The following is a 27,881-nucleotide window of genomic DNA, read 5'->3' as shown; positions in this document are numbered from 1 at the left end:
GAGACGATGTTATTTTTGGAAAACTTTGATCCAACGATTGAAATTGAGGGGCAACACATTTAGCTTACAAACGAAATAAACCTTATGCACGCAAATATGTCTCTCATCTTGAAATTATTGTTAATGTAAAAGCGCAAGCAAAAGTAGTGATATTGTTAAGCAGGTGTTAATTTCTTTTTCTTATATAAATAAACTTAATTTTTGAAGAAATGTACCAAGTCTGAATAGAAAACCCCCTTTTGCAAAATAGAACATCCTATGAGAAATATCTGAAAATGCAATGGCGATAAGAAGCGTTTGATTGACCTTCTTCGCGTTATGAACGCAGGACTACAAAAACAACGCCTAAAACATTCGTTCTCAACGATTGTGCTGGAAGAAGGAAAGGTAATGTTTAAGCCACAATTTTGCCATTTTGGGAGTCATTGCAGAATACCCCGCCACTCGGAAATACACCCCTAAAATCTCTGGCTACGCGGTTGGAATCACTGGAATTGGAAAAGAAACAATTCAACTTCCATTGCCAGCTTAGCCCCATAAAAAAAATGTGGCCTATTTACTGGACTGCCTCCGTAAACATAGGCCACACATCCACATGTACAAAAACGTGTCGCACTTTGCCAAATTTTGATTTTCACATTAAGGCTTAGTTTGTAGGTCTTTTTTGCTTTAGATTTAGAAGCATACTCACCCTCTTTATAAATTATAGGCTAATCAGAAAGTGCTGCCTTTTTCAGATGTCCATTTTTCATGAAATTTCCAGATACATTTGCACACGTTTGCGTATCAAAATTTCAACATGAAATTTCACAAAAATTAGACATCTGAAAAAGGCAGCACTTTCTGATTAGCCTATAAAGAGGGTGAGAATGCTTCTAAAGCAAAAAGAACCTACAAAGTAAGCCTAATTGTGAAAATCAAAATTTGGCAAAGTGCGACACGTTTTTGTACATGTGGATGTGTGGCCTATGTTTACATAGGCAGTCCAGTAAATAGGCCACATTTATGGGGCTATTGCCAGCTAGGCTACGCGGATACTGAGTGATGATTATTTGAGAACAAAGCAACACAAAATGAATGGGAGTTGCTGAAAAAATTCCAAGTCTAAACCAACCACCCTGTTGGTGGCTACGCGGATACGGAGTGAGAGTGCAGTGGGGCATGACGCATAGTACATACAAGTAGCACTGAGAAGTTTTATTGAGGTCAATCAACCGTGACCTCGTAGCCGGCTACGAGGTGGATAGATTGAGTGGCGGGGTATTCTGCAATCGTGCCCAGTTGGGTCAGTTTTATCTGAAAGGTTTACACTTGTCGGGTCTCTGTCAAAGATGAAGGACGTTCAGAAGTTCAAGTAGGCTAGGGCTTAGCCCCACTTGTGTGGCCGCGGTATGCTGCGCTGAACCTCTGGCCACACGCCGTGGTACCGCGCACTACTGAGGGCGTTTTCATAAAATTTACAGGCAGTTTCTTACATATGGTTGTATTCTATGATGTCCCATCTATCACTTCTGGGATGCTTAGGTGTAATGATGTTCAATTTTCCGAGATATTCTTGAATCTTTCTGGAGCCCATATGCACTCGTGAAATGTCTGGTGATGGCAGCCATTTTGAATGTGACAAGAGATGACCTCAAGCTGTGACGTCGCGTTTATGCAAATTGCTTGTCGAGCGAGGGCGCGAGTTGCAAATGCGACGGCTGTTTCCTGTTCCAATTAAAAATGAAAATAATACCCTGCGCATGCGCTGCGCGGGCATCGATGTCGACGGCTTGGACGACGTGCGCGACACATGACTGACCATTGAGATAATATGTGATGAAAAAGTAGCGTCAGGGTGCAACATTCTTTCCGATTCTTTCTTTGCAGACGAAGCCATGGAAAGTGTTCCAAACAGAGACGCGCCCGCTGATACTAGCACCAAGTCAACACAGCAGCGTAAAGACACTCGCCGCCCCGACATCGCCATCTACAAACCTGGACAATCACGTCTTGCAAAGAGATCCGAAGACACTAGTCATGCCAGTTCCGTTAAAAACACCAGCGGCGATAAACAGTCGCAGGACACTGCTCAAGTTCAGAGTCAGAACCCAAAGCCAACACGGCATGGCGATAAAGGAGAGGGAAGAAAACAGTCAGCCCAACATCAGCGTGGGAGGGAAAAGCATGAGGGTCATTCAACAGCGCACCGCGATGACAGGAAGAATACGTACCGAGAGCAGAGATCAAATAGAGATGATAGAAAATATTCAGATAATCATGCTGAGAGGGGATTCAGAGGCAACAGAGGCAGCCAGCATTCAAAACCCAGACCGGAGCAGGACAGTCATTTGGGGTGTGAGGAGGTGAAAGGGGAGAAGGGCAGTGGAGCAAAAGCAGCGGCCAAACCACCACAGGAGAGAAATGCTGGAGTCAGTGTGGGACATGAGGCCACTGGAAACACTAAACCAGATATGATACCAGAGACCAAATCAGTCGTTGGTGAACAGAAAAGATGGCAAGGTCCACAGGGCAAACGAAAGAACGCTGAATCGAACCAAAATTCTGAACGGGGTACTGCTAGAAACACAGTTTCTGAATCCTCTCATGTCAAGCAAACAGATGACCAAAGTGAAGCCGTCAAACAAAGTCACAACTGGTTGGGGAAACAAGAACATCGGAACGGCCAAGCAGTAAAGAGGTCACAAAACAATGATAAACCTCCCTCAGACAATCATCGTGAAAAACAACCTAATCAAGGTTCACGAAAAGGGTTACATGGCAGCACACAACATTCACACCGTGAAGGTGAGGCAATGAGATCCAGCAGCAAATCCAGTGAAAAAAGTTCAAATAAATCAGCAAGGCAGAAGAAACCTGAGCGCTCCTTCTACGTGAGTCCAAAGTTGGCTGGTAGCCAAGGTCAGGATGAGACACAGGTCACCGAAGAAGAACCAGGACCATCAGATTCCCAGAACTCTGGGAAACTCGCAAACCCAGTACCAGCCGAAGATACAATTCAGACGATGGTCTTTACATCCCGGAAAGTGCCAAACCAAAACTGGCAGCAGAGGACAAACGATAGTGGTTCCAAGGACGCAAAGCTCCTGGATTCTCACCAAGAAAAGTTCACCCTTGAGAATAACAGGAAAGTACCACTGAAGTCGTTACTAGACCTTCAAGTGTCTCCTCCTGATAAAGGAGTAACCTCAAAACCTCCTGCAACTGAAAAGAAGTCAGAAAATGAAGGGAGGTCACACACGGCTGAGACGAGATTCAAAGCTCCGTCATCAAAAAGATACTCAGCAAAACGATCAAGACAGCGCTACAATAGTGAAAGCTCCACTGGTAGTGATAACAGTCAGTTCGTTGATGCGGCCTACCCAAAGTCTGAAAACTCTGAGGACAGAGAACTGGCTCACACTGAATCTAAGCTGCAGAGTCTTAGTCTCCAAGATGAATTCACCGGGTCTTATGAGTCGGTCTCCAGCACAGACTCGGGCAAACATCCTGGGACAGTGGCGTCACAAAATAAAACGTCGCAGAAACAAAATCAGAAAGAGCAGCTGGATTCCAGAGCTGAGACAGAATTTTGCAGAAGGGGACGAGAGAAAAGAGAGCCCGGAAAACAAGGTGGGGAGAGGGGAAAGCTCACAGTCACCTTTAATAGTCAGGTCAGAGAAGTTAAGCTGTCACCAGAGGAAGAAAGAGATGATAGGCTGGCAGAGGAATCACAGGAGTTGAGGTTTGGAGAAAGAAGGCAAGGTGGTCACAACCGTCACAGAGACAGGGAATCACAAAGAACATCAAGTGAATCAGAGCAGCCCCAACCGGAATCGGCATCCAAGGGTGGCGGGCTGATCCGGCTCCCTCCCAAACGCAGCGATCCCATCGCCATCCACTCGCAGCCAACCAATCAGCAGTCCGAACAGGGCTATCGGCCCATCGCTGACCGGTACTACACCCCTCAACAGAAACAGACCAAGGAAGAGCCCCGCCCCAAGGACCCTAGAGGTCGTCATGGCAACCGCAGCCTCCTCTGGGATCCCAACAAGCCACAGGAGAAGCCCGCTCTAGTATCGTCCAAGAAGCCCGAGTCCGCATCATCAGACCTGCATTTCTACGATCCCGACTACAGCAGTGGTAGTCCACAGGAGCACGGATCTGACCCGAGGGGTCATTTCCAACCTCCCGGTTACGGAGCCTATCATCCTTCTGCTTATCCTCCGATGCAGATGCAGCCTGCCATGTACCCTCCCCAAGGGTTCTACCCTGCGATGTCTTGGGCTGAGCAAGTAGAGGCTCACAGCCCAGACTCTCGCGTCCCAGATCCAAGTCCTCCAACTCAGATCACCAACTACCAGGGCAACTTCCCGCCTCTGGGATCATCCCCGGATGTTCCCCCGATGATGGAAACGCCGTCTGGTGTTACAGCCCCTCCTCAATCCCACTCCCAGTCAGTAGCGTTTAGGATCCTCCAGGACACAGTGAGGTATGAGCACAGCATCAACAATGCAGTGTCACGCCGCTTCCATGGTGATGAGAGTGTGCAGAAAATCATGAAACTCGGGTAGGTCTTAACTTAATTTTTTTTCTTTAATTTTTCAAAACTCGATCAATCTGTAATTCTATAACATTGAAGTACTGGCACTGACACATTGCTACGTTGATGTCCCCTAACGTGACGTAGCCCGTGACATGGTGCCCTTTGATTTTCCTCATCTAGCACCGTGTCAGAACAAAGGTTTTACACCAACTTTTACAGATGTGAAATTCTTGCTAAATTCTACATACATGTACATGTATATCCTTGTTCACAATTCTTGAGTTTACAGACCTTGCATTAAGTAAATGTAGTTTGAAAAAGGTTATTGTGATATGATTTCAAAAACAAAATTTGTGTGAAGTGTGTGCAGTGAAGCCTTTTAACATGGCCCCCGCAAACTTGTACTTGGATAAGTAAGTGGAGATAATAATCATCAATGATATAATCATATCACCAACTGACTAACTAGCTCTCCATACATGGAGTGTGATGGCCTAGCGGTTAAGAACACCGGACTCACGTTCTGGTGTTTCAGAGGCAACAGTGACGTGGGTTCGAGCCCGCCGGCGGACACTTGTGCTCTTAAGCAAGGCACTTAACCATTATTGCTTCGTCCTTCGGATGGGACGTTAAGCCGTAGGTCCCGTGTGTTGTATAAATGCACGTAAAAGAACCCAGTAAACACTTATCGCTAAAGAGAAGGGGTTTGCCCCGGTGTTTCTGGCCTCCTGTATAAACTCCCACGTGGAGTATTTAGGAGAAGAACCAACCAAGACTCAACCAAGAACCAAGATATCACAAAATCCATTGTCATTTCTAACCAACATTGTCCTGTTTTTTTGTCAACTTCAGCCAGGAGCTGGAGCATATGTACGAGCAGGTGATCCTGACAGACCTCGAAACATGCAACAAGCACAACGTTGAGCAGCTGCTATGGAAGACAGCCTACTACCAGCTGATAGAGGCACTACGGAGGCAGGACGTGGAGGAACCGGGAGCGTACAAGACACAACTAGAACAGCTTCTTAATCATGTGAGTTTCTTGGACATCTTTGGAGTGGGAAGGAATGGATTCCTTCCTCCCTCTTCTAATCTCAGAAATTCAATCGCAAAGTTTTGTTTAATAAGGCGCAGGGTCTGTTTATTGTATGGGTTAATTTAGGCGGAAAAAAAGCTGAAATCTCCAGTTTTAGCTCCATCAGGCCAAAGGTTTTCTTGTTTAATACTGCCAGTCATTTGTTTGCGATTTTGGCCAAAATGGGTGTTGCCGCCAATTTTCAAATGACCATATCTCCATAACCTGTGGGCCAAATTTGTTGATCGTGGTTTCTTTGGAAAGGTAACATCATAAGCAATCCAAATTTAGCATTTGTTTTCATGTCGGGAGTAATTTGAAGTATGATGACCTTTTGGCCTTTACTTTGACCTTGAGTAATAACCTTGTGGATCATCTTACCTTGAGACGAACTCGGATTAAAATTACACTTTAACATGTTTTCTACAAAATATCCAAAACTTAGGGGGATTGTATCTTATGTTTGCTTTCTAGCTCATCTCGAAGTTGGCGTACTTGTTGCGAAATGCGATATCCTGTACAATGTACATGTATACATGCTGCCCTCTGCAACCCCCTTTCCCCTCTGAATGTTTAAATAAAGAGTAGAGCTATTATTGTTTGAAATTAGTATTTTTCCTCTCCAAAAAATAAGGACCCCAAGTTCCCCCTGGCAAATTTAGGCCCTAGTCATGTCAATTTTGTTTTTCTCCTAAATTTGTTCATTTTACGTTTGTTTTATTTCTAACGTCACCTCAGGGAAGTGATTTCTATGTGTCACTCTTGGACAAGCTACAGTCTGCTTACAACTTCAGGTTAGATGCGCACACCGGGTTGGATCCTCTGCATGAAGAGCCCAGGAGAACGGTAGGTTACAAACTACAGGGTGATTATAACAAACGAAACCCAAATGTCGGGACCATTTTTTAGTGAAGTTCTGCATGTAGCACTTTCAAAATCTAGGATATGAAAGCCCAAATCATAAGCTTTCTTTTAGTACAAGAATCATTCAAATCACTCATGTACTTTTCAAGTTACGGAATTTTAAACGCAACCACCGTTTTTTAAGGTTCTGTCCACGGATCACAAAAAGTTCAGTGTTCTTTCAGCAGAAAGGAAACCAATCACATAGGGATGTGTGTGAATTGTTTTCGTTTTGATGAAAGAACCCACGCCTTGTTTGTGATCAGTGGACAGAACTTTAAAACGGTGGTTTGAAAAGTACGTGACTGATTTGAATGATTCTTGAACTAAAAGAAAGCTAATGAATTGGGCTTTCATATTCTAGATTTTGAAAGTGCTACATGAAGAACTTCACTAAAACAATGGTCCCAACATTTTTTTCTATTTTTTTTTACTCGCCCTGTATTGGACTTCAAAATTTAGACCTCGTTCCATATTGTCATCATTTAACACACTCTCAAAACAGTGACTTGAAAATGTACTGTAACGAAAAATTCATAAAGGTTTTTTTGGGGGGGATTTTTTTTACACCTTATTCACGTATTCTGTATGTTGACTGGCCGAGAGCAAGTCACATGGTATTGGCTTTTTTTACTGTCTTGCTGTGCACAGCCGAAGAGACTGCAACGGCTGAAAAAGTATTGTACGCATAATCAACGTAGCAACGGGTATGTATGTGTGCAAACGCATGTATGCTTTTGAACACATACAGGTGTGCGCATTGCGCGTATTGTTCCCACGCGTTTGTGTTACGGAGCGGGTTCAAACATTTCCTGAAGGGGTGGTTTGGAAAAGTACAAGTAACTTTTCAATTAATTTAATATTGAAGTAGAGGTACATTTTAAATGGATTTTGGTTAAATTAATCAGTTATTTCTTAAAATTAAATTAATCAGTTATTTCTTAAAATTAAGCAGAATATGTGGTTGAGGCGTTATAAAACAAATATTGACTGCTTTAACTCGTGGTGATTTAAAACTAGCCTCCCTTTGTGAGCCATGGAGCATTCCATTTCCCTCGGCTACGCCTCGCGAAAACAGAGCAATCCATTGATCACCTTGGGAGGCTAGTTTCACTACACCACTCGAAGCAGTCAATATTTGTATATTATTGGCACTGAGATTGAAGGAGAAGCTCAAACAAACTGTACTTTCCTCAGGCACATTGGAATACGTTATATTTCTCAGTGGATTGCTAATCTGACTTAACATCACAGACCTTTGAAACTGAATATTGCTTTTCACCTCGCAAATTGCTTCTTCAAGCCAGGAAGCTGCAGTGCCACAGTTGTTTTTGCTGATTCTGTTGTTTTAAACCGGAAATTGAGTTAGTAGAATGCTCCTTTGGCTCCCAAATTGTATGTATAATTTTATTGAGCATTAATGGCTGGTTCATACAGTATGCGAATGCAAAGTGAATTTGACGTCATGAAACATTCGCTACGAAATTCGCCCGAGTTGAAATATGTTCAACTTTTACGAATTTGCAGCGCGAGTACTCCTTATTACGTCACAAATTCGCATTCGCTTTTGCGCCGAGTATGAACCGGGTTTAACAAACAACCACTATATCTTGCAAGTCTTAAGTAGACCCCACTCTGTTTTAATTATCGTGACATTATATAGTATAATAATGATAAATTTATATTTTTTGCTTTTATTTACAGATCAAGTTGGCTTTGCTGAGTGCTCAGCGATGCATGATATCATTGGGTGATATTGCGAGGTATAAAGAGCTGACCAACGACACCAACAACTTTGGGAAAGCAAGAAAGTACGTAGCCAAGAACATGTGTTCTTTTCAAGGTAACATTTACAATAACATTAATAGGTTTTGTAGCATGCACATCATTATAAAAACTTCTTGTTTTTACATCTTTTTCTTTAGTTGGTACTTGAAAGCACAGCGCCTTGCTCCAAGAAACGGCAGACCTTACAACCAGCTTGCCATCCTAGCACTGTATACTGTAAGTCAATCGTGGACTAACCCTCAATCCTCCAAAATCCTCATTGCGGTTTGGGAGAATTTTGGAGGATTGAGGGTAAATGGTGTTTGAAAAACTTGAGGATTTTGGAGGATTGAGGATGAATCGTGTTTGAAAAACATGAGGATTTTGGAGGATTGAGGATGAATACTGTTTGAAGAAGAGGAGGATTTTGGGGGATTGAGGGTGAATGCATTTTTGAGAGGCAGGACTGTCTGCCGATTTTGAAGGATTGAGTCGCTGGGTATCCTTCAATTGAACATAAGTGCAAAATTTTGGAGGATTTTTTATGGTTCTTAGCAAAAAGGCCCTAGGGGTTAGGGTGAACCTTCACATATCCTGAGTTCAATATGAAAGTTATATGCTTTATATGGTTCTGGTTTCAAAAAAAGAAAGGGAAAGAAGCTAGTCATCAGCACTATGGTAAACTCATATATGCTACACGTCTGTACACATTCAGAATGAAATTAATTTTGCCTTTTTCACACCAAACGCGCACAAACCAGTGCGGGTGTTCGCCCCATCTCTCTCACTTACAGCTCTTGCAAGTGACGAAGGAGCGCTTATCTGCTGTTCTTGCATGAGTCCAATTTTGTCGTTAACCTGTTTCCTCTCTGTAAAACATCCCTTCCGGGCAATTATGTCAATTCTGACGTACATGTCGGACACTTTATTAACCCCTTAAGGACGGGGTGAAATGGGGACATTCCTCCACACATAGAGCAAGCGGCCCGCATGACTGCACAGCCTTTGTGTGGTAGCAGGACTGCACAAAAGCAGCAGCTGTGGAACTACCCACTAGCCGTGTGCCACGGCATACCACAGCTGGCGACTGCATTCCAATGAGGATTAGCGGCCGCGGCCATGACCGCTTCCCGTACGCATGGGGTTAAGCTACTGAGGTTACAGATGAATGTATTCGCCTTGTGGAATGGAACATTCCATTTATTAAGGGAATAAATGTGTGCTCTGGAGGTATTTATCACTCTGTTTAAGATCACTTAGAGTCTGGGTGCTGATAATTACCCGAGCCGGAGGCGAGGGTAATTATCAGCACCCAGACTCTAAGCGGTATTAAACAGAGTGATAAATACCGACCGAGCACATATTTATTCCCATTCATAAATACCTTATCCGTAAAAAAATATCAAATAATTCGTTCAAAACATCCCGATTTTGTTCAACAAGTTCACTTCATGCTTTTTGAAACATCCCTCTAGCAAAATAATGGAGTGTTCAGCTGGCGAGTAAGATGTAAACAACCCTTTTATGGAGATTGACGCGCGCGTAACATGTTCTGCGCGATGTCACGCAGAACGCACCTGGGGCGTTGCGTTTTGAATTTAGAACTATAAAATTCTGACTCGCATGCAGTGTTGCGCATGCCTACGTGAGGATTGTGAACGTTCAACCAATGAAACGGTAAGAGGCACTGGATTTTTAGGAGTCCACTTTTTATTGTGACACTGGAAAAGTGTTTAAGACCAGCTAGCCATGTCTTTATCATCCGTTTAAGACCGGCCACGTGACGGGCTCTCGACCAATAAGAATGCGTAAACTGTCTTAGGTATTTATGAATCTAGAATAAATCCTCGTCTTCAGATCATGCAGATTGGTCAGAGCCAGCAACAGTGTGACAGTGCAATGGAATTTCTTTTCACCGTGGAATAGAACTTCTATTTCTGCAGTGCCGCAGCCGGGCCGTGGGTTAAGATAAATAATGCAATGACATGTGATCAACGACCCACCCAATCAGATGACGGGGATTTATTCAGGCGTTGTATAATGTGAAATGAATACTGTTTGGTAATGTCTACAAATGGATGTCGACTTTTTTCCCATCTCCATAGTGGCCACGTGATGGCGCATTTCTAATTCTCTTATTTTCTTGCCTCTCATTCAGAGGAGGAAGTTGGATGCAGTGTACTACTACATGCGTAGCCTGGCAGCCAGTAACCCATTCCTGACAGCTAGGGAGAGTCTTATGTCACTCTTTGAGGAAGTCAGGAGAAAGGTATGGATTTGTGCTATCTCAAGTTTTTGATGGACTTTGTGTCAGGGAGATATATATTTGTAACACTCGCATTTTCTCTTCACCGGTGTAACTTTAGAGGCACTGTATTTGTACAGTCTGAGGTCATGTGAGGAAAAAAATGACTGACTTTCAATGTCAAGATTATGGTATCTAATACTTTTTGTTTATGTAGAACATTTTTTTTATATTCAACATGGACATTTGACTCTGTGATTTCAAGTATCAAGTCATTGTATTTAAAAAAAAAAATAAGCTTGATAACAAAACCTTGCCAAAATCTGCTTTCGCTGATAATGATTGGAAGAAGTGAGAACGTTGTGTGATTGGAAGAAGTTGTGAGACTTGAAGGAGTGAGTTTCTAATGATTTTTCCTTTCTTTCGATGTATTTATCCTAGCTCCCTAGGCATTATTGGGGCAGATAGAGGCTGGGGTATACCTCTCTCAATCCAAATCTTCAAAAGTCCCCGTAAATTTTGACTGGTCTTGGATTGTAAGGGTTTAAACCAAAATGAGAATGTAAAAAGAATTGTGCTTATTGAATTCCCTTTCCTTCTTACTGCTCACTATTTGGCTTTAAAAAAATCAAATCAAAGGTGGAGCACAAAGAGAAGGCCCAGATCCAGGCCAAGCAGGAGAAGGATAGAGCCAGGGAGGAAGAGAGACGACGGCAGGGCAAGGAGCGAGGGGGCAGACGGGGCCGGCCTGGGGGAAAGGGTGACGATGACAGCCAGGCGACTAGGAGGGAGATATGGATCGCTAGCGACGGAAGCAGCCATGATGGATCGGAGCTGGTTGACGCGGAGGAGGAGGATGGGGATGAGGAGGAGGCTGCTTTGAAGAGGATATCACCTGTTGAGGTAGGCAGGGAAAGTGTTGCCACTCATCAAATGTGAAAATGCCAAGAAGTAAAAAAAAAAGTAAAGTCTGTCCCGAGCCAATGTGGCTCATCAGGCCGGCGTTTATCTCCGGTTTCCTTGGCATGAAACGACTGAGAATATTTCTACTCCCCCTGAATGGGATGCCAGTCCATCGCAGGATTACTCCCCAGCTAATGCCGGTACCCATTTATACTCCTGGGTGGAGAGGGGCAAGTGGGGTGAAGTGCCTTGCCCAAGGACACAATTCATATGGCCAACGGCTGGATTCGAGCCCCGGACCCTCTGATCATGAGTCACGAATCCTAACCACTAGGCCACACACTCCCCCAAAATGCCAAGAAGACTGCAGAAAAATTCCCAAGAATGCAGAAAAATTCCCAAGATTTCCCAAGATCTCAGGATTATATGTCAAAATAGCAGCACAGACCCTATTTTAACATGTGTGGGGATCGCAATTTATACTTTTGTGTGTACTCAATGTGCCCAAAAATCCCAAGAATCGGCGAAATGTTCCCGAGACTTTGCCTAAATTCCCAAGATCTTGGGGAAAATTCCGAGGAGTGGCCACTGCCCTTGATGACCTCTGACAGGGGGTCGACTTTTTTGGCAATCAATTCCACAGATGGAGGTATTTGAAAACTAGGCCATCACAGCCCATTGCAAATGATGTAATTGTAAACGCTTTGTTGCCACGTGTCTTGACAGGACAAGGTCTGTAGTCTAAAGTTTTGTTTATGAGCATTTGGGGATTTCCCAACCATCATCTTGGGCTTAATTCTGGAATATTTATAGAGCCTTTAATCAGGCATGCATTTTTTCCTCAGATCCGCTGATTTCCTTGTTTTTTACTTCTCATGAATACCATTACAAAACACTGAAACATTGAAAAACCCTGTACAAAGGCTTGTGTGGTTAGGAATTTCCTCATATTTTCGAAATTACCAGTTGCATGCCTGTTTAATGCTCAAACCAAATGATTATTTTCTAGTTTCTGGCCTTTGTTTCTCCACATTCAGATCAACAAGAAGTTTGTGCTCAGCCTCCTCAATGTCCACGGAAAGCTGTTCACCAAGATAGGGTAAGTCTCTGGCAATGTCAATAAATACTTAAATTCCTGATTTTTTTGGAAGATGTGATATAATTTGGTTGTCCAGGTAAGCATGCCAATGCAGTCTTCCAGTGTCATTCAAACCTCATTCAAACACCCTCACATCACCAGTTATTTCAGAAGGATCATTTTCTCAAAGATTCATTAACCCAAACTCCCTAGGCCTTTTTGCTAGGATGTAGCCTCAATCCTGCAAAATCCTCCAATTGGCCTCATGGAAAAATAGCATATAGCCTCAATCCTAATTCCTCCGTTATTTCTTGAATATGGTCCATGGAGGGGTGCTCACTGCCTGAATCCTGCAAAATCCTCCGGCTATGACTGTCAATAGGCTGAGGCAGAGGCAGTGACATCCTGGAGCAGTGCGGATGATGTCAAGTATAATCAAGGGCTAAATTTATGCCCGACCGAGCATAAACAACACAAGGTCCGGCCCAAGACCTTGACACAGTGCGTACTCCGAAATCAGCAACCCACTTTTGCCATGTAACCTCAATCCTGCAAATTCCTCCAATTTGCAAAAAGGATTTTGGAGGATTCAGGGCGGTTAGGGTTAAATTTGCTCTCTGCATGCTATTTTCAAGTTCCACTTTTCTTTTTTCGAACTGCTATAAAAACATCGGCCCGCATTTACTTATGGAATAATTACTTTACAGATTTTGAAATATTGGAGGTCTGACCCTAATTCAGACGTATCTTTTTGTCTGTTGGAGGTGCAAAAGAATCCTAAATAGTAGCCTTTTTAAATTTGTGCATAACTGGGATATGGGCTCCGTGCACAAGTACCCCCTCAACGGTAAGGAAGGGAGAGTTGGGGGAGACCACTGGGAGAGACATTCGAACGCACTGCTGATGACGCCTGACGCTCACGCACAGACACTGTTGCTTTGCGCACATTCAGAATGAAATTAGTTGTGCGTATTTCATGCTACACACACGCGAACCAGTACGCACATGCGTTGTGTCTCATCCAAAGGGCTTTCAAACGTGGTCAATAAATGCCCTCTCTTGTTTGTGCATGGTGCAGATACTTGCGATACAATGCGAGGGCGCAGCCTATGCTACACCATCTCGGGACTTGATCGCCGCCCTCCACTCTTCCCTGTCCAACATTAGGGTCCTCAGCTCCCCAGTGTCACTGAGACCAACACCTCAGTGCTCTAGTAAATTAACATTTCTGATTTTTTATATTTTGATGGTTTCTGCAGCATGGAGCACTTTGGTTTCATCACGGACAGACTCCTGAAGGAATTCCGCATCTTACTGACCCACACCCCAACCCCCCTGACCAGTACCAGGCTCATACAGGCTATGGCCATCAACATGTTTGCTGCACACAACACAGAAACCAAAGGTAAATGAAGCTGCATTTTATGGATGGCTTTTGCTTTTAAGGTAGAATTGGACCATTTGTGCATTTTTTCATTTGAAGGCACAAAAGTCATATATTTTGAGAAAACACAACATTCTGGATCTTGATTTCAGTTCAGAAAGTTGCCATGTCATACTTTGAATTGCGCCCTCTAATGACACAATCCCAAAATCAGCATTCGGGACATGATGCTCATTGAGCCAATTGTAGCTATGTGATGTCACACACGGGATAATAACAGCTGTTTCACGCACGTGCGTCATGTCGTCATTGCACCCATTTATGGATTTACCCAATTACAAACCAACAACAATGGACATTTCCAAAAATGTGTCACTGACACATCTTTAGAAATCACCTTCTTTTATTGTTTTCTTCAAAATGACAGCATGCCAGAAGGAATAATTTCACAAGGAGTTAAGTGTCATTACTATCCTTAAACCAAGTAAGCTTTTCAAAATAGTTTGGTCGGTTACTTTTTGAATAGCTGCAAATGGTCCACTCTACCTTTACAAGTTCCTCACTTTTGAATGAACCTTTTGATTGAAAATCATTCTACCTTCAGTTATGAATTAATTCATATTATTTGCAACTCTGTCTCCTGTCTACCTGGTTCCTGTGAAGCTATCAGAATTGATAATGTAGGAACCTGGAATTTGAACTGCTTCTCTCGCAGGACAGATCTGTTGCACAAAATCAACCTAAAATAAAAGCCTAAAAATAATTAAAAATCTATTAGGAAATAGAAAAATGAATTTGTTCCAGTTGTTCCAGAACAAGAATTGTTGAGAAGTAACGAAGCTCTAACCCTCCCTCTCTGGCTGGCAATTTCAACAAGGCCAGTCCGGCAGTCAAAATAAAAAAAGGTGACTGTTTGTAACAGTTAAGTGCTCCCTGCCTTCATAAAGCAGGATTGACTGGCTGTGATTGTTTGAAACCTGATATGCTTTGACTGTAGGAGATTGATAAGCCAGCTGTGCCTACCAGTCACCTGCTTTTGTCTGTTGATGGAATTTAACTGTCACAGTGCCTACATGAAATATGATCTGACTGTTGGTGACTAGCCTGTGTAAAAGGCATGGCAGGGGAACAGGATTGATATTTTGACGGTCTGTGATTGATCAAACAAAAGGAGGGTTTTAATTTGTAAGTTGGGCCATTGCAAATTTTATGCTGTTTTGCCGTTCTCTGATTTTATCCCATCCTTGTAGACCAGTCACCACGAGAGGACATGCGTTCCTTGCTTCAGGAGCAAGCCATCCAGCTGGGACTGGACATGTTTGGTCTCCTAGTCAGCAGGTGTAACCAGCTACTTACAGGTGCGTCTCAAAACAATTGACCAATAAGGTTGCGGTATAATTAACTACATGATTACCTCATACATATTCATGAGCACGAGGCGATTGCTAATTGGTGAATTAATCATCAAGTGCCAGCAAGTGATGTGGGTATGTACTAGCATGCCCACCAATGATGTAACTGTAGTTGCGATAGTTGTCAAATTTGTCAGCTTTGTACTTTGGACTTCGAATGTCAACTGTCTACCCTCAAACCATGTTATATTTTAATATTATCCAGCTAAAATTACTGCAGACCAATGTCTTAGTCTCATTCCACAGTCAATATCCATACGCAGCCTTCAATTTCTCAAAAAAAATATTGAAAACCTTCTTGTAAAGTATTCTAATTTGAACCCAATAATTCTTTTCATTGTCTTAATGAAAATTGGTTTCATTTGTTTTGGGAGATTGAAAGCTGGCTGTTGGAAATTTCAATTATCAGCCACTTCACATTTCCCAATTTTTCAGCAAAATTCATTGTCAAGCTGACGGTATTCGCACAGGGTGAATTTACATTTTCCAACCAGAAACCCTACATGTCCAAGAAAAAAAAATGCTCAATAAATTTTGGTGTTATTGACTAATTCGGCGACAGCCATTTTCTGAGGTGGTACTGCGGTGGCACCAGGTTTGCACGAGTCGCACTCAGGTAATACGCACGCACTCCGGGGTCCTTCAACCAATAGGGTTACCAAAATGCGCACTCGCCCTGTCTTTAAGAACGCGTGCGCGCAAGCGTGGCACCACCTCAAATATGGCATCTACTGTTGTTTGCCGGATTACACTATAAGTGCATTCCAAGTAAGTGAAGACATTTTACACTCTTAGCTCAAAACTGATTTTGCTACAGTAAACTCCGGCTAAGTCGGCACTCTTAGTGGGGACCCGAAAATTGTTGACGACTTCCGCGAATGCCGACATATGCTGTAAGTCGTCATTTTGCCAACTTACATGAATGGCCTTTTGCACACGATTCATTGCACTAATTGGCTTTGATTTACCCTGTTTATCTTCTTAATGCTTGAGTTGAATCCAGCAAATTAATCCTTGAATTTTATCATCACGTTTGGGGTATTGATAGTGGAGACCACGTGTACAAAATAGTAATATATATGTACGTGCACAGTAACGAATTAATTGCGTGCTTGGTCGGTCCGGTACACCACGCACGCACTGACTGCAGCACTAGTCATTCAATATTAAAGGCGACCCCCAAAATGGACAGAGCGCATGCGTACAGACGAGAGGGGGTACTGGTATTGATATGCTCATGAGATGTATGCAGTAGGACACCCTTTTGCGACACCGATGCATGCAGTGATCACAGGCCGTGCCAAAACACTTTTCACTCGACACTTCTTGCCAACCGCAGTACAAGTCGATACCAATGCGAGATTTTTCGAATGCCGACTTACACAAAGGATTTTGTAATGCTTTTTATGGAAAGGGGACCGAGAGTAACACGACGACTTGAGCGAAATGGCGACTTATAAAAGCCGACTTCGAAATAAAAAATTCAATGGAAATGCATTACGGACAATCGGGACTTTAGTCAGATGGACGAGTTGTACGATATTGGTTTAGCCGGAGTTTACTGTAGTTTATTTTGTCCGAGCAATTTTTGTGTCTATTTTTTTGACCCTCTGCATTCGATTGTTACCTTCCAGAGCATTTGAAGTCGGACACCCAGGGTCGTGTCTTGTTGAGCGAGGATCTGTTGCAGCTCCTACCAGGTGTTAAGGTGTATGTGGATTGGCTGATGTGCCACCCGCAGCTGTGGAATCCCCCGCCCAGCTGCACGCATGAACCTTACAGGTAAAGGAACCCATTTTAACCGTGACATTTTTTTTTTTATGGATTTTCTTATCTGAGAAAATTGGGTGTCGGGTTGCTCAAGGGCGTCAATTGCTTCTCAAAAGTGGGGGGGGGGGGGGGGGCATACCTTGATTAGGACTAATACGAGTACAGAGTGCGAAGCCTAATGGTGTGGGGTCCAGGGCCCACATAATGGCCCAGGAAAAGTTGGTTTCTAGACGCTCTGTAGTGCAATCTGAGGCCACCTCAGCTATTTTTTTTTTGAGCTACAGGTTTTTGAAAATTTAGATCATTTTTAAATGGTCATGCTCTTTCCAAGTTTGTTATATAAAGATGAGAACGATGTATTTTCATTTCCTTTTTTCTCCCTTCTTTGGGAGAGAAGAGTGTAGGCATGTATGGGGTAGTTTCAATACTGTTCAAAGGAGGATACTGTTTGATGTCTACTATATGCCTTCCCAGTTTTGTCAAAAAGTTTTTATCAGTTTTAAGCACAACCACGAAGGAAATTATTGCATACGTATTTAATTATGTATTGAAAATTCAAATTGGATATCGGTTTAATTTAATCAAAGTAAAACAGAACACTTGCATTGTTGTCTTCATGGTCAATGAATCAGCTAGAATCAAATATAGGCCTACAATATTTATTTATTGTGGGACGGAAAAAGGTGGGGGGGGGGGGACACAATAAACGATATGATATCCCTCCCAACAAAAAAGAAGTTGCTCGTTCTCTATTGGTGACCCTGACTAATCGCATGACGAGGATTTATTCAGGTGTTGTATCAAACAAACAAATGAACATTTCACATTCGTGCAATAGTAAGAATAATTTCATGAGGTGACATAGATGGAATGTTCCACTCTGCTTCCCCTCGTTAATTGTATAGTATCCCCCTCAAAGCGATCCAATACTATGCTACGCCATTTAAAAACATTTCTTTTCAACCTTCTTGTTTTAATTTGAAGTGCCTCTGTTGACGTCTGGTCTTCTCTGGCCGACCTCCTGAACACGCTGAAGAGGATTGATACCAGTGTTGCGAAATTTGTCAAGAAAACTGACGAATCTGGTGAGTGAATGTGTCTCAATTCCAAATTGTATTGAAAGGATGTTGGCACTTCGTGTTTTCAAGTGTTGTTTTCTGGTTGTGTGAACTCCATTGCATGCTGTGCACAAAGTTATAAGTTTTTTAGACTGTTGTTCCTTAGGCCAAAAAAAAAAAGTATCCGGTTTCTGGTATGGAGCTTGCCCCAAAAGTGGTGCGGCGACGCGCCTTTTTTTATTTTTACCTGATTTTTTTGCTTCAAATGTCGGCTGATGACTGCAAATGGTGCCCGACTAAACTTAGTGCAAATATATGGGAGTCCAGAGAGGCCACATAAAGCTTATTCTCGACCATAACCCAATCTAAAAACACGTTAAAATTGTGCAGCAGCAGGATTCCAGTCAAACCAGTGAGTTTGGCAGTTTTGAGACATCATCTTTCATTGAAAAAAAACCTTTTTCACTTTGCCGACGCGCATGGCTACGGCGACGCGCGCGCATACCAGAAACCGGAGACTTTGTTTTTTTTGGCCTTACGCAAGAGTTGCATATTTGTGAGGCGTTCTGACAAAATGAGACGAAACTGGGCATAGGTCAGAATGAGAGATTGTGGGTATTAGGAAAGAGAATAAGATTCTCCCTACAGCACTGTTTGTTGCCCTTCAATTGGACATATGGCTGATTAAAGTTCGCATTTATCAACATGTCAAAAAAGTACAATACTGAGAAAAAGGCCTTTAAAGTTTCAAGTTTTGTAGTCGTGAAAATGAAAGATGTCAATTGTTTTTCCTTAAAAGACACTTTTATTCCACGATTTTTATACTTTTTCTTTAAAACATTCCACAATTTTTACTCTTTTTCTTTAAAATATGTGAAGTAGACATATCCAAGATATCACTAAATTTTTAAATCAAAAAAAAAAATGTATCCCCATTCTGTAGTTTGCATTTATGTCTACTATGGTCTGTGCCCAGTTTTGTCTGATTTTGCCAGAATTCCTTCATGAACTTCTTTGCTACTTTTGTTTACATCCGCCCTAACTGGCATTCCAATTGACAGATTGCAGTGTAGTGGTCGAGCTGCACAATATTTGAGTCCATGTCTGAGTCCAAGTTTCTGGCGTCTGAGTCTGTAACGATTTGAGTCCGTTTGAGTTCTGGCGTACAAATTGTCTTCTGAGTCGGAGTCCAACCGTGAGTCGAAGTCCACCAAAATCGGATTCGAGATTGGACGTGTCCGAGATTTGTCCCGTGTCCTCATGCACAGAAGATTAAAAATGCCAGCTTTTTATATACAGAGGAGTCGGTCTCAGCAGGAGAATTTTTGTCAACGCTTATCAATAAATTTGAAAGAAAGGCGGAGAATTCTACAAAATCAGATGATTACCTACCCTCCCCCCTCTGCTGTTTAAAAGGTCACCAACAGTCAACGTTTCCTTCCACTTCCCCTGGTATACTTTTAACACACCAATGGGTCACTTGACCAATTTTGACCCATGTAACAGCATGGATCAGAAGGCATGTTTGCATAGGAGGATTAATAAGACTTTCATGTGATCATTGTGTTTCAGAGTGCCAGGAGATATTGCTTTCAGAGGATGTACAGCTGTCTGGGTTTGTGCCACTCATTGCTCTACCCTTACAACCCGTGTACGTTCCCAAAGATACAAACAAGGTCAGAACAAGATAACTATATATCAATATCAATATTACAATCCTGTAAAATTGATACAAAAATTCCACTTTAATTGAAAATGATAGTACACCAGGTGCCATGATTTCACAGGATGCTTGAAACTATTATTCACTTACAGTCAAGTAAGGTATTTCATAATAATTTGGGGTTTTTTTGGGGGGGGGGGGTGTTTGCAAATGTATATTCTCTGCTAGGACTTTGCTGATGTTTGATATTCTTGAACAATTGTATTCAGATGGAAGCCATGGACTGTGTTCGCATCAACTCCCTTCTTCTCTTTGGCGAGTACGCCTACGGACAAGAGACCCCCCTACTGGCCTACGACGTGGCCAAGAATTGCTACGTGTCGGACGCTCCTGAGCCCATGGCCAAGGAAGATGACGGAAATATGCCCAATCAGGTACAAAAACAAATTCAAAAATACTTTTAACCATTTCATTTCTAAGCATTTTGATTTGCCCTTTGGAAATGACATGAGACCTTATCCATAACTTCAACTTTAACTTTGTTGTGCACTTTAATAAAAATACAGAAATGAATATTCTACTGACAGAAAAAAATCAAATATGTAACATATAGACTGCAAGACACACGTGGACAATTTTAGTCCCTGTCCTTGACCAATCAAAATACAGAATCTACATTGAAGGATGTAATTGGTCCCTGTCCTTGACCAATCAAAACACAGAATCTACATTGAAGGATGTAATTGGTCCCCGTCCTTGACCAATCAAAACACAGAATCTACATTGAAGGATGTAATTGGTTCCTATCCTTGACCAATCAAAATACAGAATCTATATTGAAGGATGTAATTGGTCCCTATCCTTGACCAATCAAAACACAGAATCTGCATTGAAGGATGTAATTGGTCCCCGTCTCTGACAAATCAAAATGCAGAATCTAAAACATTGAAGATGTTTTTTGTTGTTTTCACATGTTGATTTTGCTGCTGCCTTAAGGAGGAAGATGATGTCATCGTTGAAGAGGAGTATTATGAAGAGGAAGAGGGGGATTCTGGGAAGGAAGCAGAGGATTCTGGGAGCATTAGCGGGTTGAGACAGAAGAAGGAAGATCTGGAAAGACGCTTGCAACAACAGCAACAGAAGCAAGCTCAGATCAAGGTAAAATAAACAAAAACCACTGTTTATAGCAGTCAATTTACTTGAGCGGTTACTTTGTGCAAGAACTGCTGTCAAATACTCCTTTAAACACATTAAAGTTACACTGTATTTATTGAATGTAGCATTTTTAGTCAGAAGGTTGCTATCATTCTTTATACTCTAATTATGATGGTGTGCAATTTGCTCAATAGAACTGCAGATATTATCACCTTGTAAGCCTAAAATCCTCAATCTTACATTTTATTTCCCATTGAACAAAAATTTGAATATTTGCATATTGAACCAGTCAAATTGATCTCAATCCCCAGTGCAAAATATACATTTCCTCATCACACTCATTATACATCCAATCATTTGAAATTGTTCTAAGACTTAAGGTCCATCTGTTGCCAAGTGTTCGATATCAAAACTTTCCCAACAAAAAAATTACAATCACGTGCACCAAATTCCTGAACGATTCTGAACACACCATTCACATTTGATTGTGTTTTTTTTTCTTTGTCGCCAGGCAACCATGGAGAGCCATCGTCAACAGCGAGGCCTAGAGTTGGAGATTCGACCGGTGTACCTGGTGCCGGATACCAACTGCTTCATTGATCACCTGACCAAGATACAGGCCCTGCTGGCGTGTAGGAAGTACAAACTGGTCGTACCACTCGTGGGTGAGTCAAAGAACACTTCAATACAATTCATTTCATCTCAACGTTTAATTCCATATTGCAAAGTACATGCAGGTAAATGACCTATCGCCGTTTGCGAGTTAGCCACGCCCCTTAGACAACCTATGGGGAATTTTGTACGTTAAGTTTTGTTAACCCTAACCGCCCTGAATCCTCCAAAATCCTTTTTGCAAATTGGAGGAATTTGCAGGATTGAGGTTACATGGCAAAAGTGCATTGCTAATTTCGGAGTATGCACTGTGTCAAGGTCTTGGGCCGGACCTTGTGTTGTTTATGCTCAGCCGTGCATAAATTTAGTCCTTGATTATACTTGAAATCCTCCGCACTGCTCCAGGATGTCACTGCCTCTGCCTCAACCTATTGACAGTCATAGCCGGAGGATTTTGCAGGATTCAGGCAGTAGTCACCCCTCCATCGACCATTTTCAAGAAATAACGGAGGAATTAGGATTGAGGCTATATGCTATTTTTCCATGAGGCCAATTGGAGGATTTTGCAGGATTGAGGCTACATCCTAGCAAAAAGGCCTAGGGAGTTAGGGTTAATTAATCTCAGATTTTACGCGTTCCACGTCCATTTGTATATCATGTAATTGGACAATGTTTCACAAGCTGCGTTGACGCGATTCTACTGCGATAGGTTAATCGTACGGATCCTCTATACAAGGATAACAACTCATCTGAGCTTGTGTACAAAATGTACGGAACAGTTTTTCTAGGGGCGCGATATACCGCGTCCACGTATAGAACATGTAGAACAATGCGTGCGCGCCATGATCGCCGACAGCTGGCGTCCTGACAGAAATTTGACTGCAGTCGCGTGCCGAAACTCACGTGTGCACGCACAGTGTGCAAGTGCCATATCACGCCTCTAACTAGAAATTTGGGGACGTCCTTTATCCTTGTGTAGAGGATCAGTGATTCAATGCAATTCAATTCATCTCAATATTTATATCCCTATTGCAAAGTACATTCAGGTAATTGTGATACAGATGGTCAATATAAAAAAGATGTTTGATACAATACAAGAATAACAATTATGTCAGACGCAAATGAAAAAAGGGGCAATTATAAGACCACATCTTATATAAAAATGCTTCTTTAAGACAAATATTTGACAAACAGAACTTTTACAGCAGATCGTACAGAAAAGACAGAGAACCGAACAGGACAGACAAAACGAGCAAAACAAAAACAAACCAACAGACTGGGATGTATTGAAAATTAAAAGTTGAAATAGTTGAAACTCTCAGAAGAGAAAGAGGAATTAAAGAAATGGAATGATAAAAGAGAGGGAGCTATCTTAGATAATTGATGACAAGGTGTTTATTGTAGAAGTTCTTAAATGTTGCCATCAAATACTATTCCAAAGATAAGGTCCATATAATCTCAGTGTTTTTAGGGGATAATTAAACTACATGTACACTTACAAATGTAGTTCCATTCCTCACATTTTGTCCGCACTCACAACGAAATTAACGGCTAAATGTTTCTAATTCTACTACTGGAGTAGCTGTTAGATGTAATTCTGTTCTCATTTGGTAATAGTTTATAATTGACAATTCTTTTAAATTTCTTGAATAAAGGGAAGGGATTCAGTCAATTATTCTTGATGCTTGTTGTACTTGCCCACTTAAAATGAACGCCATGTAGGATCATTTGCAATTACTCGGAAACGTAGCCACCCAATTTTAATGACAGAAAACTTACTCAAAGTGAAGATAGGACTGATATCAAGTACCCTGTGAAATTATTGTGCCTGAAATGGTAACATTCAGAGGTAATAAAGCATTGAAGGTAGTTTAACAAGTACCAAGCACCGTCCTTGTGCCCAGGCCATACCGTTAACTCAAAGAGTACAGAAAATGAAAAAAATAGGGCGTGATCTAATATGCAAAAGATGCAGATTAGACGCATGCGCAACAGTGTTTTCCAATGCAAGGCTGTAATACTTGAGTTGTATGAATACAATATATGGCCGAGTAAAGTTTCCACCAACCAAGCAACCCACCCACCCACCAAATGCCAATCAACCAACGTAAGCAGCTCAAGCCCACGGCGTGTTTCACTCCGCGGTGGGAATGAGGATGCTCGTGAGCACACATTTTTTTACGTGCTTATTTTCCGCATGCAAGCCCCTAGCCAGTTTTAAATTTTAAAAGTACTTTTTTAAATTCGGCCAAGCACATATTTATTACCATATTAAAAGCAGTCTTTCCTTTCGTCACTTATGACAACAATTACATTAATTGTTTAAAACTTCATTGCATTGTCACTGAATAAAAAGTTCACTCGTTCGTTTTGTCACCCAAGTTATCAATGAGCTGGACGGTCTCGGCAAGGGCAGCCGGGACGATTTACACGATGACCCAAACCAAGCGTACCGAGTCCAGCAGGGGGCTGGGTCAGCCATCCGATGTCTGGAGGAGAAATTTGAGCAGAGGAACAAGTATCTCCGAGCCCTGACCAGCAAAGGATCTGTCATGGACACGATAGCCTATCGCAGCGAGGAGGTGGATTTTAAGGTATGTCTTAAACGTTATATGAGAAGTGGATGAAAAGATTCAGGCTTTAACACTATACAGTGTGCACAAAGGGAAAAGTAATTTGCCTTGAAAACAAAAGTTGTATTTGCAACTGTTCCGATACGAGCTCATTTTCAAGTTTAATCGAGGATATCGTTTGCCAGTTGATTTTGAAATGAAAGTTACAACCAAAAATTTGACAATGCTTTTACCGTCTGAATATTCAAAGACTGTTTACTGTTCACTGAGTACATAGCTTCTGTAATGTTTTCAAAATGCATTTTCAATGTGCTGCACATACGATGAGTATGCTGAGTTTTTGAAGAATCATCAAAGGTACGATTGATCATAGCCCTTAAATGCATTTAAGTCCACCAATGAATTGATAAAGTGAGGATAAGTTTGGTAAAACACAAGTGCATTGAAGCATGGCAGAATGGTGCTCAAGTGTGCTTCAGTGTTCTGGTCATTTATACCATTTATCATGGTGTACGTAGTTGGGTATTAAGTTTGAACCCACCAGCACGTTTAAAACAATTCAAGCTTGAATTGAGCAACAAAATTCAAACAAATTACTAAGAATATATCATTCAATGTAATAATTCTTTTGTTTGTTTTTGTTTTTAAGGGATGCAATGATGATCTCATCTTGAAGTGTTGTCTACATTATGTTGACGATCGGGCCAAGGACTTCATGCCAACCACTAAAGGTGCGTATCTCTTGCAACATCTTTGGTTTTTAAGCTTGAAAATGGCCAAGAAAAAAAATTGAAAAATTTCTAAATAGTGATGTTTCCCTCTCTGAACTCTAACCCTAACTCCCCAGCAGATTCCTAAAAATCTACTAAGAGTTTTTGCAGGATTCCATAGGATTCACATGGGCTCCATGCAGCAACAGGAATGGGCTCTTTCTTGCCACTTCCGAGAGAGCCCTGCGGATGGGAGACACCGCGTGCGCATACTGGTTCGTGCGCACAAAGCGCGAAGTACGCACAGCTGATTTTATTTTGAATGTGCACAAAGCCATAGCGTCTTCGCATGAACATCAGGCGTCGTCGGTGTAGTATTCATAGCCATTCATTTTGTATCCTAGGCATTCCATTACATGCAAGATCACTTGTGTTATTCTGTGCTACTAGGCGCTCCATAGATAAGGTCACTGAAAAGGTCAAATAAAGCATGCTTGCATTGCACCAACAATAGTACAGTTGTCTATCTCGATCAGTCCAACAAAACCTCCGAGTTATACACTTGAAATATCACAGTCGGCACTGCTACAAATGCTTTTCTCAGTGGTCTCCCCAACTTTCTATTTTCTTACCGTTGAGGGGATATTTGTGCATTCAGCCCATAGTGCTTGATGCCCCTTGAGTATTTTAGTAAAGAGGGACATCCCATTGGTTCCGACTCAAAGAAGAACTGTGGAGGATTATTACAGAAAAGCTCAGATTGAAAAAGTCCAGGAAGTTTGGGTACAACACATGTTCATAGTTGTTAACACAAAAGTACACGTTGCTGTTTTATGATTGGATAAACGGATGACTTGGAAGTGTTATAATATTCCTTGGACTGTGCACACACAGCGACGCGTTACTCTGCCCCTTGTGCAACATGGTGTCAGTAACTGTGAACATGTTTATCTGTACTTGTAATTCACTCTGTAGTAATTCCCCCCCCCCCCCCATAACGAGAAAAACAACATTCACACCTCATCTGCAGCAGAGTATCACATATGTCAATCACAAGTCATCTAGACTCATGTCAGGAACAGATTAAGCAGATGAACGGTGACAAAGGCATTCCTTTGTCCTTTGTTTTATTCTGCAACTTGTGATCTGACATATGGCCTGACTTGCGATTGAGTGAATGCGACTGACCTGATTCCAAGTTGATTGACTTGATTACAGCCTGATTTGCCTTGATTATAACTCTGATCATGGACTTTATACAGTTTTCTTTTTTTTCCCCCTCCAAACAGATGCTCCAATTCGCCTATACCGCGACGTCGTTCTTCTGACAAATGACCGCAACCTACGAGTCAAAGCGCTCCAGCAGAACGTCCCAGTCAAAGACATCACTGCCTTCGCAAAGTGGGCCAAGGTTTGAAGAAACACCCGAACCTGTCCGCAACGCTTGAAACGAGGATCACCGCTGCACAGGGATGCAACAAACGGCGCGATGTAGAAAAGGGTTCAGGGTCCATGTGAGGAAAATCTAGTCTGGTCTATCGTGGGCCCCCCATGTTTAGATTGATAACCTTTGACCTTTGACATGGTTACCACCTCAAAGCTCATACATATTCATGAATGCTCAAGTCAAAAGGGTATAAGGGTGCTGTTCAAACTGGTGAAAGGGTCTGATCGTCAAGTTGTCTTTTGCCCGACTATGTTTGAGGCACCATGTTATTGTGGGGAGTCGGAAATGCATTTTTCCCAACATGTCCACATGACAATCAGGGCAGAAAGCATCGCTTAAAGGGTTTGGTCACACAAATTTGTAGAAGAACTGAAGTGCGCATTGGTTTGGCACATACGATAGTTCAAGAAAACTGATAAAACTGGAACAGTTTTGCTGATGATGGTATAGACAGTACACCATTGAGTTACTCCTGTAATTATTTTGAGAATCCAGAGGCTTTGTGAGCATCTTTACACGGTTGATGCAGGGATAAGTTGATTTGAGAATAGAATTTGGATAATCGGTTGCCGTTAGTCAAAGCATGTACAGAATTATTAGGAGCGCATAAAAAGATTGTATAGGTCGACTTGTGTCGTTAGAAATTCTGAATGGCTTTTAATTCAATTGCGTGTGGTCTTCTAATGATCTGAATCTGAACATGTGCTGTAGAAAGAAAGTCAATTGATCAACGTGCTTTCTTAATGATTTTGTTTTCAATCATATTTTATTTTACAATTGATTTCTGATCAGATTTGTTTGTGAATGCTGTTGCGACACATCTACGTGCTTAATTATTTTTGGGATTTTGTGTGTTGTATTTTCGTAATGGCGTAGATTACTGGTTTTTCTAAATTTGTCATCAGATGACATTTTTAATTATTAGACACTGTTGTAAAAAAATAATTTCGTCACTCTTCCACGACATGAACTAAGCCCAATTTCGTGCCGCTGCTAAGCACATGATTTTGTGCTAACAGAGCCCCCATCTATTTCACGGAGGCCGTAAGCAGTAAGCACACAAAAGGCACGCTTACCTCAGAGGAAAAACGTTGCTTAAATCTGTGACGTTACCATAGAAATCTCCATGCACGCTCAACCGTTATCACATCCACGCCATGAAATAGTGCGTAAGGTTAGCATAAGTGTTTGCTATAGTAATCACAACTTTTCTGCTAACTGTAAAGTAGTGCCATGAAATTGGGCCCTGGGAAAGGTTGGTCTTGTACCCTACCTCCAACAACATGCTCTCACTTGGCAGTGTGAAGGAAGAAAACACGTAATGCAAATAAAACACTTGAAGCTAGCGATTTTTTCTTTGTTGTTGTTGAAAAGTTGGAGGTTGGAAATGTCTTACATCTATATGTATGAAACAACAAACCATAATTTATTATGGAAAAATTGCCTTGTTAAGAAGTGCTATAGAAATGCAGCAATGTACACTATTAGGAAAGGATGCATTTATATAGACTCCGTGCACAGGTACTCCCTCAAGGGTTACAGAGAGAGAGTCAGGAGGGACCACTGACATCACATTGAGAGAGACACTTGCGCATTGGCTC

The 27,881-nt window shown here is 41.9% G+C and overlaps 1 protein-coding gene across 1 annotated transcript; it reads left to right on the top strand.

The window, feature by feature from the left end:
• The first annotated feature begins 243 nt into the window (after window positions 1–243).
• Window positions 244–27,625, top strand: LOC119730244 (telomerase-binding protein EST1A-like). The gene is made up of 20 exons (XM_038203053.1): window positions 244–387; window positions 1,870–4,549; window positions 5,378–5,558; window positions 6,339–6,446; window positions 8,208–8,314; window positions 8,429–8,507; window positions 10,429–10,539; window positions 11,155–11,418; window positions 12,456–12,517; window positions 13,756–13,901; window positions 15,131–15,238; window positions 16,927–17,074; window positions 18,047–18,147; window positions 19,693–19,796; window positions 20,053–20,217; window positions 20,780–20,941; window positions 21,450–21,603; window positions 23,933–24,144; window positions 24,773–24,854; window positions 26,123–27,625. The coding sequence occupies exons 2-20, from the start codon at window positions 1,878–1,880 to the stop codon at window positions 26,248–26,250; spliced, it is 5,094 nt and encodes a 1,697-aa protein (XP_038058981.1). The 5' UTR covers window positions 244–387; window positions 1,870–1,877; the 3' UTR covers window positions 26,251–27,625.
• The last annotated feature ends 256 nt before the right edge of the window (window positions 27,626–27,881 follow it).

Source organism: Patiria miniata, unplaced genomic scaffold, assembly GCF_015706575.1.
Source record: "Patiria miniata isolate m_02_andy unplaced genomic scaffold, ASM1570657v1 HiC_scaffold_22, whole genome shotgun sequence".
Lineage (NCBI taxonomy): Eukaryota > Metazoa > Echinodermata > Asteroidea > Valvatida > Asterinidae > Patiria > Patiria miniata.
This window is presented reverse-complemented; position numbering and strand designations above follow the sequence as displayed.

Coding starts and splice junctions, on each gene's coding strand:
- LOC119730244 (XM_038203053.1), top strand. CDS start 1,878: ATGGAAAGTGTTCCAAACAGAGACGCGCCCGCTGATACTAGCACCAAG. Junction 8,315..8,428: donor AACTTTGGGAAAGCAAGAAA/GTACGTAGCCAA, acceptor CTTTTTCTTTAG/TTGGTACTTGAAAGCACAGC. Junction 24,145..24,772: donor GCGAGGAGGTGGATTTTAAG/GTATGTCTTAAA, acceptor TTTGTTTTTAAG/GGATGCAATGATGATCTCAT.